The sequence below is a fragment of the Rhinopithecus roxellana genome, chromosome 5 (genome assembly GCF_007565055.1).
Source record: "Rhinopithecus roxellana isolate Shanxi Qingling chromosome 5, ASM756505v1, whole genome shotgun sequence".
NCBI lineage: Eukaryota > Metazoa > Chordata > Mammalia > Primates > Cercopithecidae > Rhinopithecus > Rhinopithecus roxellana.
Genome location: NC_044553.1, coordinates 57,371,549 through 57,386,154, shown reverse-complemented (window position 1 = coordinate 57,386,154; position 14,606 = coordinate 57,371,549). Strand labels below are relative to the sequence as shown.

Below are 14,606 nucleotides of genomic sequence, written 5' to 3'. Positions count from 1 at the left end.
ACTTGGAGCACTTCATCATTAAGTATATAGAAATAAGAGAATAAACTAGCAAAGGATTCTGAGAAGAAGCAAAGTGGAACCATGCAGGAGGAAAACCAAAAGTGTGTAGTATCCTGGAAGCCAAGTAAAGAAAGTATATCAAGGAGGTGGAAGAGATAAATTTTAAAATATATTGTTGGTAGGTAAAGTAATATGTAGACTAAGAACAGACTACTGGAATTAGCAAAGTGCTCATCATTGATGTCCTTGGCAGAGTTTTGGTGGAATGGGGGAGGCAAAAATTTGATCGAAGTGGATTTAAGAATGGGAATACCAACACTGGGAAATAAAGTAGAGGTAACACTTTCGTAAGTTTTACTACAAAGGAGTAGAAGAAACAGGGCATTAGCTGGTGGGGGAAGTGACATGAAGAAAGTTTTGTTTGGCTTTCTAAGATGACAGAAAAAACAGTTGCACACTGATGGGAATGATTCTGTAGAGAGCAAAAACTTGACAGAAAAAGGAGAGAGAAGGTAGAATTGATGAAGGAAAGTTCTTGAGTAAAGGAAGAATGTTTAATGGACAACTGAAATGAATGGTTTTAGACAAGAGCAGGGAAAATCTACCTACAGTAATTGATGAGAAGGCGGACTATGTGAGTATAAATGCTGCTTCATTAAGTAGTTGTTGGTATGAGTTTGTGGAAGTTCACTTTTGATTGCTTCAGTTTTCTCAGTGAAGTAGGAAAGGAAGTAAGGTCATTAGCTGGGAGAGTATAAAAAACAAGAAACATTGTGGGGGTTGTGGTAGGGACAATTCTTGGAAAACTTCCATGATCTCTACCCACTGGCGTTACAACCTGTACTATCTTCTCCCCTTGAGTGTGAGTGGGACACATGATTTACTTCTCACTATAAGAATATGGAAAAAATGATGCAATGTCATTAGCATGATTAAATTATGTTGTAGGGTAAAGGAGGTAAGAAAGTTACTCCTGTGATTTGGTTCAATATATAAGGCTCCATTTTTGCTGGCATACAATGGAGAGAGATTCTCCTAATGGCCTTGCATGAAGCAAACAGCCAAGTTTTGAAGGGCCTGTGGAGAGGGTCATGTGGCAGGCAACTGTGGGTGGCCTCTAGAATCTGAGAATTGCCTGTAGCCAACAGCCAGTTATAAGTTGTGGCCCTCAGTGAAACAGGTTAAAAAAAAAAAAAAAAAAAAAAACAAAAAACTCACAAAAACTGAACGCTGCCAACGGATGAACAGGGAAGCATATTAGTCAAACCTATAGAAGAGAAGAGAATGCAGCCCAGCTGACACTGATTGCAGCCCTGTGAGGTCACAAGCAAAGGGCTCAGCCTGTCTGGCTTAAGTCATGCCTGGGCTCTTGACCTACAGAAATTATAAGAATATAAATGTGTGCTGCTTAAGCCACTAAGTTTGTGGTAATTTGTTTTCCAGCAATAGAAAATTAGTACAGTATTGAAAAGAGAGGAGAACTTGTGAAATAGTCATCTAGAGAATAAGAAAGTCAATGAGCTTATGAATGACAGAATTAAGAATCTATTTGTGACTTGTGGTCATGAATTTAAAGTGAGACCAATTATTTTTATTTTTATTTTTCTGCAGCCACAGTAAGGGTACTATATATGAGCTACCTATTTTCATATGTTTTATACATTTTGATAAATGCCTATAATTTCAAACTTATCAGTAAATAAACAAATGTTTATAAACACATATTTCTGAAATCATTCTTTTATTCTTTTCATGAAATTTCAGAAAAATCCCAGGAGAGCTAACAAGAAGGACTAAGGTTAAAACCAAAATTCAATTTTTGGTACCACTGATTAACAAAACCATTTTGTTGAATCTTAATGGAGTCACTGAGTAACTTAGAATTAATAACTTAGAACTGATTGAACACTACTGATTCTGTTTAAGTTTTATTTGAAAGTTTAAACATGTTGCTTTAAAGAATTTGATCTATTTACTATATCTTTATATCTGCTTTGTATTTAAAATCCCATATGTAGAAAAATATCAAACTTGTACCTTACAAAATACAACATATGTACAGAATAAGTTGTAAAACTGTTAGTTCTTATAACTTTTCTTCTTCAGTAGGGGAAGAAGAGCAATTTTATGTACTTTTAGGCAACAAGTAACTGAGAACTCTTTCTAGAAAATAATTGTAAAGTAGTTTAAAGCAGACAGGTTTTAATTACAGAAATATTTTAGACTTGAAAAAACAGCCAATACTAATACTAGAATCTTTCCAAAGGCAAAACTCTAAAGTTTTAATAAGCCATTTACTTTATTATTTACTATGTTAAAGAATAATCTTTTTCACTTGACAGATAAGAAATTAAACATAACCTAACATTTATATGATGCTTGTTACATTCAAGACACTGTTCTAAGAAGAGGTAACTGTTCTTCACTTCTTATGACAACCTATGAGGCAATATTATTTGAATTTCACTGATGTGAAAACTGAGAATTAAGTTAACACACAAGACTGGAGAGCAGTGGCATGATCATGGCTCACTGCAGCCTTGAACTCCTGGGCTCAGGCACTCCTTCCGCCTCAGCCTCCAGGTAGCTAGGATTATAGGCAAGTGCCACTGTGAAAAGTTAATTTTCAAAATGTATGTATTTTTAGAGACAGGGTCTTGGCTACGTTGCCCAGGATGGTCTAAAACTCCTGGTCTCAAGTGATTCTCCTGCCTCGGCCTTCCAAAGTGTTGAAATTACAGGTGTGAGCCACCATGCCATCATTTTATAAGACTTCTCATATAATAGTCTTTCAGTTTTAAGGAGGAAATTATTATAGGACAACACTGTAGTCAGAGTATGTCAGTGTGACCTATGGAAAGTGTTAAGGGGTCTCAAGGTTAATAAAGTAAAATTCGGTATGTACTGAAATATGTCATCATTTTTAAAAGAATAAAAAGTATTTTTAAATATTGGAAATGCAGATCAAACTTACTCCTTGAATAGTTTTCTGTGTTTTTTATTTTTGGTTTTCTGAATATTGACAATCCATTAGTTCTTTTTATTACAAATAGCTTAAGATGATCATATTAGAACCTATTTTCTTATCTCGTTTATACACTTCCAGATATAAGTCAGTATAGCAAAGCTATATTAATTGGGACTGTTGACAAGAAACAAATGAACAACAAAAAACACATTTCCTTCTGCCCTACCACATGATTAGAATCTACTGGAAAATACTGTTGGGGAAAAAATAATTACAAACTATTAATAATATGAAAGACTGATGATTACAATTCTTTCAATGAATTACAGATTTTGTTTTGTTCTTCTCTTATATCTTGCTTCATGATATCCAGGAGATATTATGCTTCTTTGTACAAGAACAGAAGAAAACAGAGTATAAGTAACAATATACAGAGTATAGTGGACAGAATATAAAATTACAAATGACTTATTTCAAAACAGCAAAACTTAGATTTGGCAAGCACTTTATCTAGGGGGTAAAAATACAATATTAGTAAACTTAAATATATGATTAGCCTTTTAAGAAACCATTTTATAAAGATTCATATGCTCTTATAAGAATAAATGAAAGAAAATACAAATTTAGCTTCAAAGGCAAAATTACTAAGGAGATTTTCTCTTCTAGATCCAGGGTTTTTTACCTTGAGAAAAATCATTCATTTTATTTTTATTGTGGTTGTGTTTGTCATGTTTACATTTGGAAAAGACAGAATGATAAAGTACAAAAGAAATATTAAAAACACAAAATCAGTTGTTTTCATAAAAGGTTTTTATACCATACAATTAAAACTCAGCAAAAGATAAGGTATGTAGAGTAAAAATGTAAGTATACTTTTAAACTTCATGCATTTGTAATACAAGCTTGATTGTCACTTTATGTAGTACCATTTACTTCAAAGAGAAGTGTTGGTTTTTACCACGGGAGATGTGTACTTTACTAACCAATTTATTGGACCTAAAAATGTTTGCATTATAAAATACTTTTGTTTGAAGGGAATGCTATTGCATAAAATGAAAATCAAACCTGTAGTATAAAATATCATCCTAAATATTAGTTTTGCTTCCAGTTATTATATTTAAATCTTTCTTCAGGTTGCAAAAGTATTAGGATCAACAAATCAGCAAAATAGTTCTGATAGTCTTATATTAGATAATATGCAAAAACCACATTTAATATATTTAGCAAATATAGTACAAAGTTAATAATTTGTTAGTCAACTATATGAAAAATATATTAATCAGATAAGCTTTTATTTAATATTTAAATAATCCCATAAAGCCTTTTATTATTAAAAAAGCAAAAATATTAAAGAAAATAACATTTCTCACCTAAATGAAGCTCAACTCAGACAAAATAAAAATGTGTTTAATAATTTTAATAATTATATTATTCAACATTTGTCAAATTAAAGTACAGTATGACTCTGAATTACACAAATATTTTAGATAATCTTCTTATATATGTTAAAAATAACCACATTTTTGAAGAATGACCTACAAATAGTACCAAAAGAACCATAAATCAAACTAATAAAATATATTCTACTTGCAAAGTTTGTCAGTCGAGCAATGAAAATGCTTAGAATTTTCTCCTGAGTTGTTAAACATTAAAATTACCACAAATACCAATTTTCAGTTTCTTTTAGATTGTTAGAAATGCTTTTCATCAATAGGTGCAAGTTGTTTACATAATAAAGCATGTCTCAAATAAAAAGCAAATAAAATTGCGTTCACTTTTAAAGATATACCTTTGCTCAATTTATACATTTATTTTTTACATGTATGGTATCCTTAACTTACATATGAAAAATTCTAGGAAGATACAATAAGGGAAATTAAAAATACCAATTCAATAAATAGCCTTCAGAGCTCCATTACGTAGTCACAATTTTAAGGAAAAATAATAAAAAATTATAGTAGTTTAATATCTGAATATAATATTTGTAATCTAAAATTAGAAATGCATATAAAATTTTAGAAATAATCGATTTTTCTTTCTTAGGTTATTTGGAATCTGATTATGGTGCATATATGTGAATGAACGAATAAATCCTTAACCCACCATTATCTTTTTCTCCAGTTTGCAGGCAATCACCCGTGAAAAGTATGGTGTAGATGACAGGATGATACTGTACCTGATTAGCTCTGGAGGTGGTCATGGGATCAGATGGAGAGGACTTGGTGGTAGTTGGGGAAGATGGCAATGTCTGGGAAACAAAGCAGTTCAGGAGCAAATCAACCTTTATAAGCCTTAAACTGATTATTTAAATAAAACAAAATAAAATAAAATGTAATATAACGAGAACAAAATCCTATGAACAAATTTTTCTCCTATTCATTTGAATTTAATGGATTTTAACATCAATTAAGTAACTAATGCATGTAAACATGCATGCATAAGCATGTAAAAATAAATTCATGACTTGAAATCATGATGGTGACTGATAAAAATTCACATGAGTACTAAATCCTGATCATATTCATGAATAGTAGTTTCATTTCTTTCCCTCTTGTTTTCTTGGGGGAAAAGAGATGTAAAAAAAAAAAAAAAAAAAAATTCAAGAAGTTCAATGAATAAAACCAAAAGAGTCACTTTCCTATCAATGAATACAGTCAGAGATTTGAAGAAGTGGTGAAATGAAGTTTACTTTGGCATAAAATTATCCACCTACTTAATATGTTGAACATCACCAACAAGTTGATTCCACATGAATTTAGGGATCCATACTTAAAAGCAATTAAATGTGAAGTTCTGAGTTCTTAATATCACATTATCTTCTAAAATATTAATTTTTAATAAATTTAAGGCCCGTCTGAAAATGTAAACATTAACCTCATATTAATAAACAGGTAACTAATAGCATTCTAACAAATTATCATAATATTTTTATCATTTATCCTAAAGAGTAAATTTAATATAGAGGAAGAGTATAATATAGCATCATCAGCTGTGTTAAAAATAAACACAAAAATGTTAGGAATCATATTTATTGTTCACTTGTAAACATATACACTTACTATATACATAATATGTTATATAAGGTCATCTACATATGTTGAACAATTCATTAAGATATTTTAAAAAGTTCTTATGTCTAACAGAAAAACCTTAAAAGTGTAAGGTGTTAAGAATGTTTTTAAGTGTCATATGTTCACTAAGCAAAATAGCATTGCTTATGTTACATCCTCAATAGATAATATTTCTAAGTAGGTGAAATGGGATACGTTTTTATATTAAAGATACAATTGTATATGGGTATTATGTTTTACATTATATTAATATATATTTGTCAAAATTACTCAGATATGAGCAAAAGCATAACTTTAAAGGTTCAGCAGTGTCAGGAAAAGCAGATGAAATTACTTGAAGTCATATTTTTGCATTTAACATTTCAAAAGCTGTAATTTGGGTACAATAAAGCCATTAAGAGTAAAAAAAAAAAAAAGAATAAGAAATTAGCAGGCTTCTGGTTAATTCACTGCCCTCCAGTAACAAAATACTACTGGTTCTAACATCATACCATGTTTTATATAGTCCACTCCTCAAATAATTCCGATTCTTCTAAAGTTAAAACCTAAATACTTCTAGGAAGGCTACAACTAATAGTGAGTCAAACCAAGATTTTTACCAAATCATATAAAAAAAGGGGTAGGAGAACTATAGTAATCAGTAAATCCTCAAAATTTTAAAAAGTTTTACATCTTTTATTTTCTATTTTTGTTTTTTATAATTAATTCTTGCTCTTTCTCAAGAAAGATTTCATTTTCAATAATTAAAAAATTCCCTAGTATTTTATTCTCCATGCAATACTATGCTAAGACATGTGCTAAGGACTCCATCCTAAGATTTGTTCTATGAATTGAATAGTAAAGGTTTTATTTTTCTACCGTTGGTTACAACTGTTACTACAGAGGATACCTGGGAGGAGTTAACATACACGTAAAAATCTGTTCTGTACTAATCTCAGATGAATAATGAGTCTGGTGACTAAGTATGTGTTAAATAAATCTAGAGATCATTTCTCCCAATATAGCTTAGAATCCATGTTGATTAACCTACAGAAGCATGATTCTATGTGTGTTGAGGTCTTCTATTTCCTTAGAATTACTGTCTAATGGAAAACCATTCTGAAGCACTATAGGTTTTATACGACATCCACTTTGTCTTGGATACAAATTCTCAACAAGGTCTTAATTGCAAAGAACTATGTAGAAAAAGTTTAATTGCAAATTAAACTTTTAATTGAAATTAAAATTTAATATCAAACCACTCAGAATTTGTAATTACTTAGATTAATATGATCTGTCAATTTTTATTGTCTTTCTGTTTGGCATATATATAAAATATTGGACATGTATTAATAATTGATACAATTTACATTCATCTAAATTGTCCTTAATAATTGTGATGCTGTTTCTTTTCAACAGGAATAAAATCAATGATTTTAAATTTCTAGATAATATCAATGTGCTTAAGATAATTAAAATTTTGGTTGGTAAACATCATAATCTGTTAAGAGGTTACATTTTAATATATTTAATAAACAAGTAAAAATTATGCAAGTTTGGGTTTCAAGTTATAAGACTGTTGAAATGTTACAGTAAGTTGTCTCTATATTTTCTTACTTTAAATTCTTAAAATAATGAAAATGTAATGAAATAAAGATGCGACGAGTTTTCCAGCTATTATTCATATAAATACTTCTAAGCACAAAAGGACCCCTGCTTTATAAATTCAATTTATAACAATAAAAATATTCTGGAAAGTTTCATTTCAGTTGGTCATTTTTGATACTAGGAGAAAAAGTGTTCTCATAAACAGCTAAATGTAAATATACTAAAGTAATACTTGTAAAAGATTATTAAATTAATGGAACAGGTGTGATAGTTGTTCTCAACCATATAGATAAAACCATACAGATTTCTTATAAAACAAAAATCCATTAAGAAACATTTCAATGTACAGTTGTACATTCAATAAATGTACAAATCTTTTATTTTCTTAATATTTTATTTTCTTCTTCTTATTATTATGTTATACAGATAGGGTCTCACTTTGTTGCCCAGGCTGGTCTCAAACTCCTGGCTTCAAGCAATCCTCTGCCTTAGCCTCCTAAAGTGCTGAGATTACTGGCAAGAGCAACTGCTCCTGGCCTGTTTCCTTAATATTTTATAAGCAAATTGTTTTCATCCATTTACTGTGCAGAGTTAAAGCTTAGCGGTTTAATGTTAAATATCCTTTAGTAAAATTTCTGATATACATCATGAAGATGTAATTAATTGAATATCCACATAACATCATATATTGATGTATTAGAACAAAGTACACATTCCTACGATATTTTTTTTCTACATTTTTCAAATAATGAATGTGAAGGACAGAGTCATTTCTTAGCGTCATGTTTTCTTTCAAATGGAAAAGCATAATATGTATTTTATCTACATTACTTGTATGGCTGTTGAATAATTCTTTAGACATTGAAGGGTGAAAATACTTATTACAGAAAAATTACTAACAATTTTAAAACAGTGGATCTTTTGGAATAAAGTTTTTTTAAAATTCAAGAATTTAACAGTAGGTACTTAATTAAATGTAGACATAACTGGGCTTTTGGAAATAAGTACAAGATTATTACACATTATGAGATGAATTCTTGTTAACAAATGATAGTTTTGCTGGGCCAGATAATATTATTATTAATAAACACTGTAATAAACAGAGCTTGCTTTCAAGCAAGTCTGCAGTAATAGACTGTCAAGAACCTCTGATATTTATAGGCAAAGTGAAAACAGCAGAGAACAAATCTCCATTGTAATTCAAAATCTATTACTAGTGAAGTAACATTACTGAAGTAATCACCTTCCCAAACCCCTATTTTGTGTTGTTAAATAAATCTGTATACTGTATCATTTGTATACATACTGTACCAAAATGAATAAAATATTTAAATATGTAACTGTCATCCTTAGTTTTTAATTTCTGACAAATATCCTCCTTTTTTTCCAACAAGCGAACTGTCTTCCAGCATCCAAACTAGTCAATTCACAGTTCTCTTTTTCCTATGAATAGCTGTACCTACAAGCACTCTAAGAGTCTGTCAGGATTTTTAGTGCAAGAGAGAACAAACTGCATAAGTGACTTCTTTTTATTCCCACACAATCTTACAGATAAATTAAAAGGGCTCTTTAGGAAAATGTTTGGCAAATCTGTATTCCATAGGACGTCCTTTGACTGGACAACAAAGGTTTTTCATTATCTGGCTCCATACTATCTATCTAACATTAATTCCCTCTCAACTGCAACATAAATGTCCCACTTCTGCCAATACAGTCTCCTTACTATTCAACAAATATGATACCCTTCACCCCAAATTCATATCGTTTCACCTTCCTAAAATAAATGTTTTTCTTTCTTCTCCTCTAATTAGGCTATTCCTATACATTCTTCAAGGTCCAGTCAAGTTTTCATCTATTTAGAAGACTATTAACTGTCAGTCTGGCCTGTATTTCTTTTACATGGCTCTGATTTTTTTTTTTTTTTTGGAGCCAGAACTTCGTTCTTGCTGCCCAGGCTGGAGTGCAACGGCATGATCTCGGATCACTGCAACCTCCGCCTACCGGGTTCAAGCGATTCTCCCGCCACAGCCTCCCCAGCAGCTGGGACCACAGGCATGCGCCACCATACCCGGCTAATTTTGTATTTTCAGTAGAGATGGGGTTTCTCCACGTTGGTCAGGTTGGTCTCAAACTTCCGACCTCAGGTGATCTGCCTGCCTCAGTCTCCCAAAGAGCTGGGATTACAGGCGTGAGCCACAGCACCTGGCCACGCCTCTGAATTTTTATAGCATATTGTATACATTATAGTTTTGGTATATTAATACAATTTTAATTTTTTTTTTTTCTTTTGAGACGGAGCTTTGCTCTTGTAGCCCAGGCTGGAGTGCAATGGCACGATCTCGGCTCACTGCAAGCTCCGTCTCCCGGTTCAAGCCATTCTCCTGCCTCAGCCTCCCGAGTAGCTGGGACTACAGGCACCCGCCACCACGCCCAGTTAATTTTTTGTATTTTTAGTAGAGACGGGGTTTCACCGTGTTAGCCAGGATGGTCTCGATCTCCTGACCTCGTGATCCGCCCGCCTCGGCCACCCAAAGTGCTGCGATTACAGGCGTGAGCCACTGCAACCGGCCTACAATTTTAATTTTTATAAGTTATTTTAAGTATTTATCTCACAAACTGGTCTGCAAGGGCAAGGGCTACAATTTAGTATATTTTGCTACTTACTAAGAAAGCATTTAGTAAATTCATAATTATTCATGTCCATGAATAATGAACAAACAAATTAACAAGTGCTATTTTTGTCAATTTATCATGATAACAGTAAAATTCTTTGGGTTAAATGAAATATTTTTGATATCTTACTTTCATTTTTTTTAAATACAAGAGAATTCTTTACACGTCCATAACCACTTCTTCCCTGATGTAGCTTTTAGAAAAAAATACATATATGAATTAAGAATTAAATATTCCACAAGATCTAATATATCAAGTTATATATAAGGCTGTTGTGCTAAATTTCATTATTCTAGTATATGAAAGACCTGAGAGACCAGTAGGCACTACTTTCCCAAGAAATTATACTTGTCTGAGAACCCACTCAGTAAATAAGGGCAGTTTTCAACTGGGTAAAACACCTGGTTCATTCAATTTACTTAGTTTAAAACATACATAAGCAACATACAAAATATATTTTAATCTATTCTATTGCAAAATGATTTTAGAAATAATTATTTTATACTGAATAACAGCATAATTTTTCAGAAGTAAAATTAAGGTCATTTAAATTTATATACTTGTTATTTAGAGAATAATCCAGCAAAGAGTACTACATTGGTAAAACTGGATACCTAGAAAGTCAGAGAATCTCAAACTTAGAGCAAAAGGTCTGACTGATTTATAGTATTTTGGAAAAACATTTCACTGCTTTACTTGATTTTCAAATAAAAATTTCAACTTTTATATTATAAAGAAAATATGTAAGTGTTAAATACAATGTCCTATTAGAGTTAGTGTTGTCTTTTTAATAAATCCTTTTAAATGATACACTGTCACATACATCATTGATTACACGAAAATATTAAATAACCAATAATACTTTTAATTCCGTGAATACCTACAAGGCTTACAAATGGATGCAAATACACAAACGTCAATAAATCATTATTATTTTTATACTTATCTTGAATTTAAATAACATTATCCAAAAAGGCAAATAAAAATAAGGCAAATATTTTAAAATTCTAGTCTTCATAAATCTATACTGGCACTGGATATATGATAGCCTGCAAATCTCATACTGCCATATAGAAAATTGGAATTGTAACAATGATTCATAGACCATTATTTGGTGGTATGAGATATTTGTTCTTATAAAAAATAATAATTCATATCAGTATCCTGAACATATTGTCAATGGTATCATACTACTAAATTTTATGTTTTACTTAGAAAAAAAATCAAGATATTGGCTTCTATCCCTAAATGTTTGAATTTTTTCAAAGAAATTACAAAATAAAAGGAGAAATTTATAGGCTGGATTAAGGCAGAAAGCCAATAGACCTTATACTTCAGTGCTTATTCTGTAAACTCTTAGCCCCAGGTGATTTTAACCCAAGTCTTTAACTATACTTCTACTTTTAAGCTCTGGATAAAGTCACAGTATTACTTTCAAGAATTCAGTCTTCAAATTATTCCTTGTATTCACTGACGGTAAAAAAAAAATAAACACAACTATAAATGGCTGTAAAAAATAAAATATCCACTGATATTTACAGCTTTAAAATATTTATATTCTCCCATGTATACATTAAGGGATACTTCCTTTAAGACTTATGAAGGGTATAAACTGAACCATTTGACATTGACAACGAGTATAATATGAATACTTTTGTACAGAATAACAACTACCTACTCATGATTTAAACATAAAGGGATTTTTTTAAAAAAAGTAATTAGTATAAAATTAGACATTAGTCTATAATTTGAAAATATATTACCTAATTATCAATTTCTATGTTTATATTATTCAATATTATATTTATCTATATATTGCTAAAATTGTAAGATTCACAACGCTGTTCAGTATAAGAATACTTTTTAAATTCAGAAACATGAAATTAATAAGACTTTGAGCTACATTTCAATTTTATTACAATGAACATGAGTATTCTGTAAATTAAATATTCTGTGAATTAATGAAGAGTAATACATTTGTTTTGAAGCCATAGTCTGTGATAGTAAAATTAAGTCACAAATTAAGATACTAATTATAAAAGGGTAAAGGTAGAAATAATAATTATGAACATAATAAATTTATAGATGTAGAAGAGTTTACAGTGGAAGAATCCACCTTATTTAACATGAAATAGTGTCATGTTCCCCCTACATCATGTCAGCCATTACTCAATCTTAAAAACTCACATGAGTTTTTCCCAAGTAAAATTTTTTTACAAAAAATCTCATACATTAAAAATGAATACTGGCCCTTTATGACATATGTTTAAATACTACATAAGTTACACAAAACACAAAAACTGATTTGTAACAAACAACTGTATGGTAGGTACATAAATTTACTATACATTTTTTGATAAAAAATGTAGAACATAATTTTTGATAAAAAATTAACAAAACAGGAGCCTCTATGCATAATAACTATTCTGAAAACTACAAATATCACTAAAAATAGGATATTAGAAATTTTGAATGTGTCATTGCAGTATTTATACTTTATTTAAAAAGTGATATAATTTTAAACAGATTCAATTCCTATAAATTAAGTTTGTGTCTATAAATTTAAAAAGGGCAATCACTAAGATTCACATAGTGTTCCTCAATGTAACACTAATAAATGAATAATTCAATTGATCAATAAATTAATTGATCAATCTAAGGATGAGACCTTGATAGTCTTTAAATAACTAAAGACAACTCTGGTATGTTTTATGTATGCTTAAAATAAAAGTTTTATGCTAAGACTTTAAGGCTGCTTTTGTACGGAACTTATACTATGCTGTGGATATTTCCCTTTGATTTCTCAACTAAACACTCACTTGTTTGATGCGATCTGGATTAACGGTGGTCTGGGGTTGTAGAATGCTGACTGGTTCTGTCTTGGCCACATTTTGGGGCATTTCTCGAATTTTTTCTGCAATGAATCCATGAACTGCATTCAATGCTTCAACTGTTCCCTGGATCAAACACACTCGCTCAGTAGTACCTGTGGATAAAAGATTGATTTTCAGAAAATATTCCATATTTTGTATTAAAAAAACTCTGAAAAAGGATATCATAATGCCAAAAAAATGTAAAATGCAGAACTCTAATTTAAAACATTTAATTGTACCAAACATAATATATACATGTCTCTTCTCATGATTCCTTTTATAAATTCTTTTCTAGTTGTTTTAGTCTCAAAAAGGGCATTTGGATTCCAACTGAATCAGAGATCCAGAGAAGTTGTGAACATAACGCTGATTCATTGACATAATAAATATTTATTGAGTACTTAAAAAAGAACTTAGGGTTAGAAACTGGTAACATGCCAGTAGAGATCAATAAACCCAGTTTTCAAAGAGCTTACTCTTCACGGGGAAAAAACCAGAGAATTGTAGGACATTACAATCTGAAAATAATGGTGGTAACAACATAGATAGTACATTTGTTCCATCACTTACCACGCTCTTTCTTTAATCATAGCAACACTCGTTACCTGATATTTTACATTCACTTTTTCACTTTTTCACTAGAATATAAGCTCTAGGTGGAGTGTAAATTTGTTTTGTTTTGTGCTGTAGTATCCTCAAAGTTTACAATAGCTTCTGACACATAATAGGTACACTGTAAACATTTGTTGGATAAATGAATCAGTGCTGTCTTTATTGATGATAAAATTTTTATAAAAAATATTAGGACTAAACATGAAATTTAAATAGTTTATGAAACTTGAAATTCATAAATACGTCAGATATTAATAGTATTTATTTCATATCTTGTGAATAAAATGTAAATATATGATGCAAGACAAGACTAAGGTGAAATTGGGTCTAACACACAGGTCCTACCGCCTATTTTATACTTTACAGATATACATTAAGGCAATAAAAATAAATTAGTTTTTCAGACTATTCTGAGGCTTATTGTAGAAGCCTGGTATTCCACTGTAATCTTCTCAGTGTCCCAACATAACATATGAACTTGCTTCTAAGAAATAAGTATTTCTTTTCTAAACAGTTGTTAAAATGTTCAAAAAAATGGGATTTTAAAATTTATAAAAGATTTTTTGAATTAATGGAAACATTTTCAATTACCTAACATATTTCCTTTTGGTGCTACTGTTTCAAAATTCCAAGGTACTTTGTAAAATGTTTTAAAATACATTCTGAAGGGCAAATTTGTGAAACTACAAATATTTACAAAGTCGTAAGGAGTTTATACTGTTTTAAAGATTCTGACACCAAGACCACTTTTCTAGTAGTTTTGAAATTAAAATAATAGTAAAAGAATATCATTAATACTTCTAGAAGACAGAATTAGATTAC

The 14,606-nt window shown here is 30.4% G+C and overlaps 1 protein-coding gene across 11 annotated transcripts in view; it reads right to left on the bottom strand.

The window, feature by feature from the left end:
* Positions 1 to 14,606, bottom strand: part of NOVA1 (NOVA alternative splicing regulator 1) — a 149,938-nt gene that overhangs the window by 21,283 nt on the left and 114,049 nt on the right. For 6 of the 11 annotated variants that reach the window (XM_030931715.1, XM_030931719.1, XM_030931720.1 and 3 more), the window contains 2 exons: positions 13,119 to 13,285; positions 5,145 to 5,216 (listed from right to left, as the gene is read on the bottom strand). In XM_030931715.1, coding sequence (XP_030787575.1) covers positions 5,145 to 5,216; positions 13,119 to 13,285 — 239 coding nt within the window. Of the gene's footprint in view, positions 1 to 3,033; positions 3,356 to 5,144; positions 5,217 to 13,118; positions 13,286 to 14,606 lie in introns of those variants that run through there. The other 5 variants (XM_030931716.1, XM_030931723.1, XM_030931718.1 and 2 more) reach the window with 2 other exon arrangements.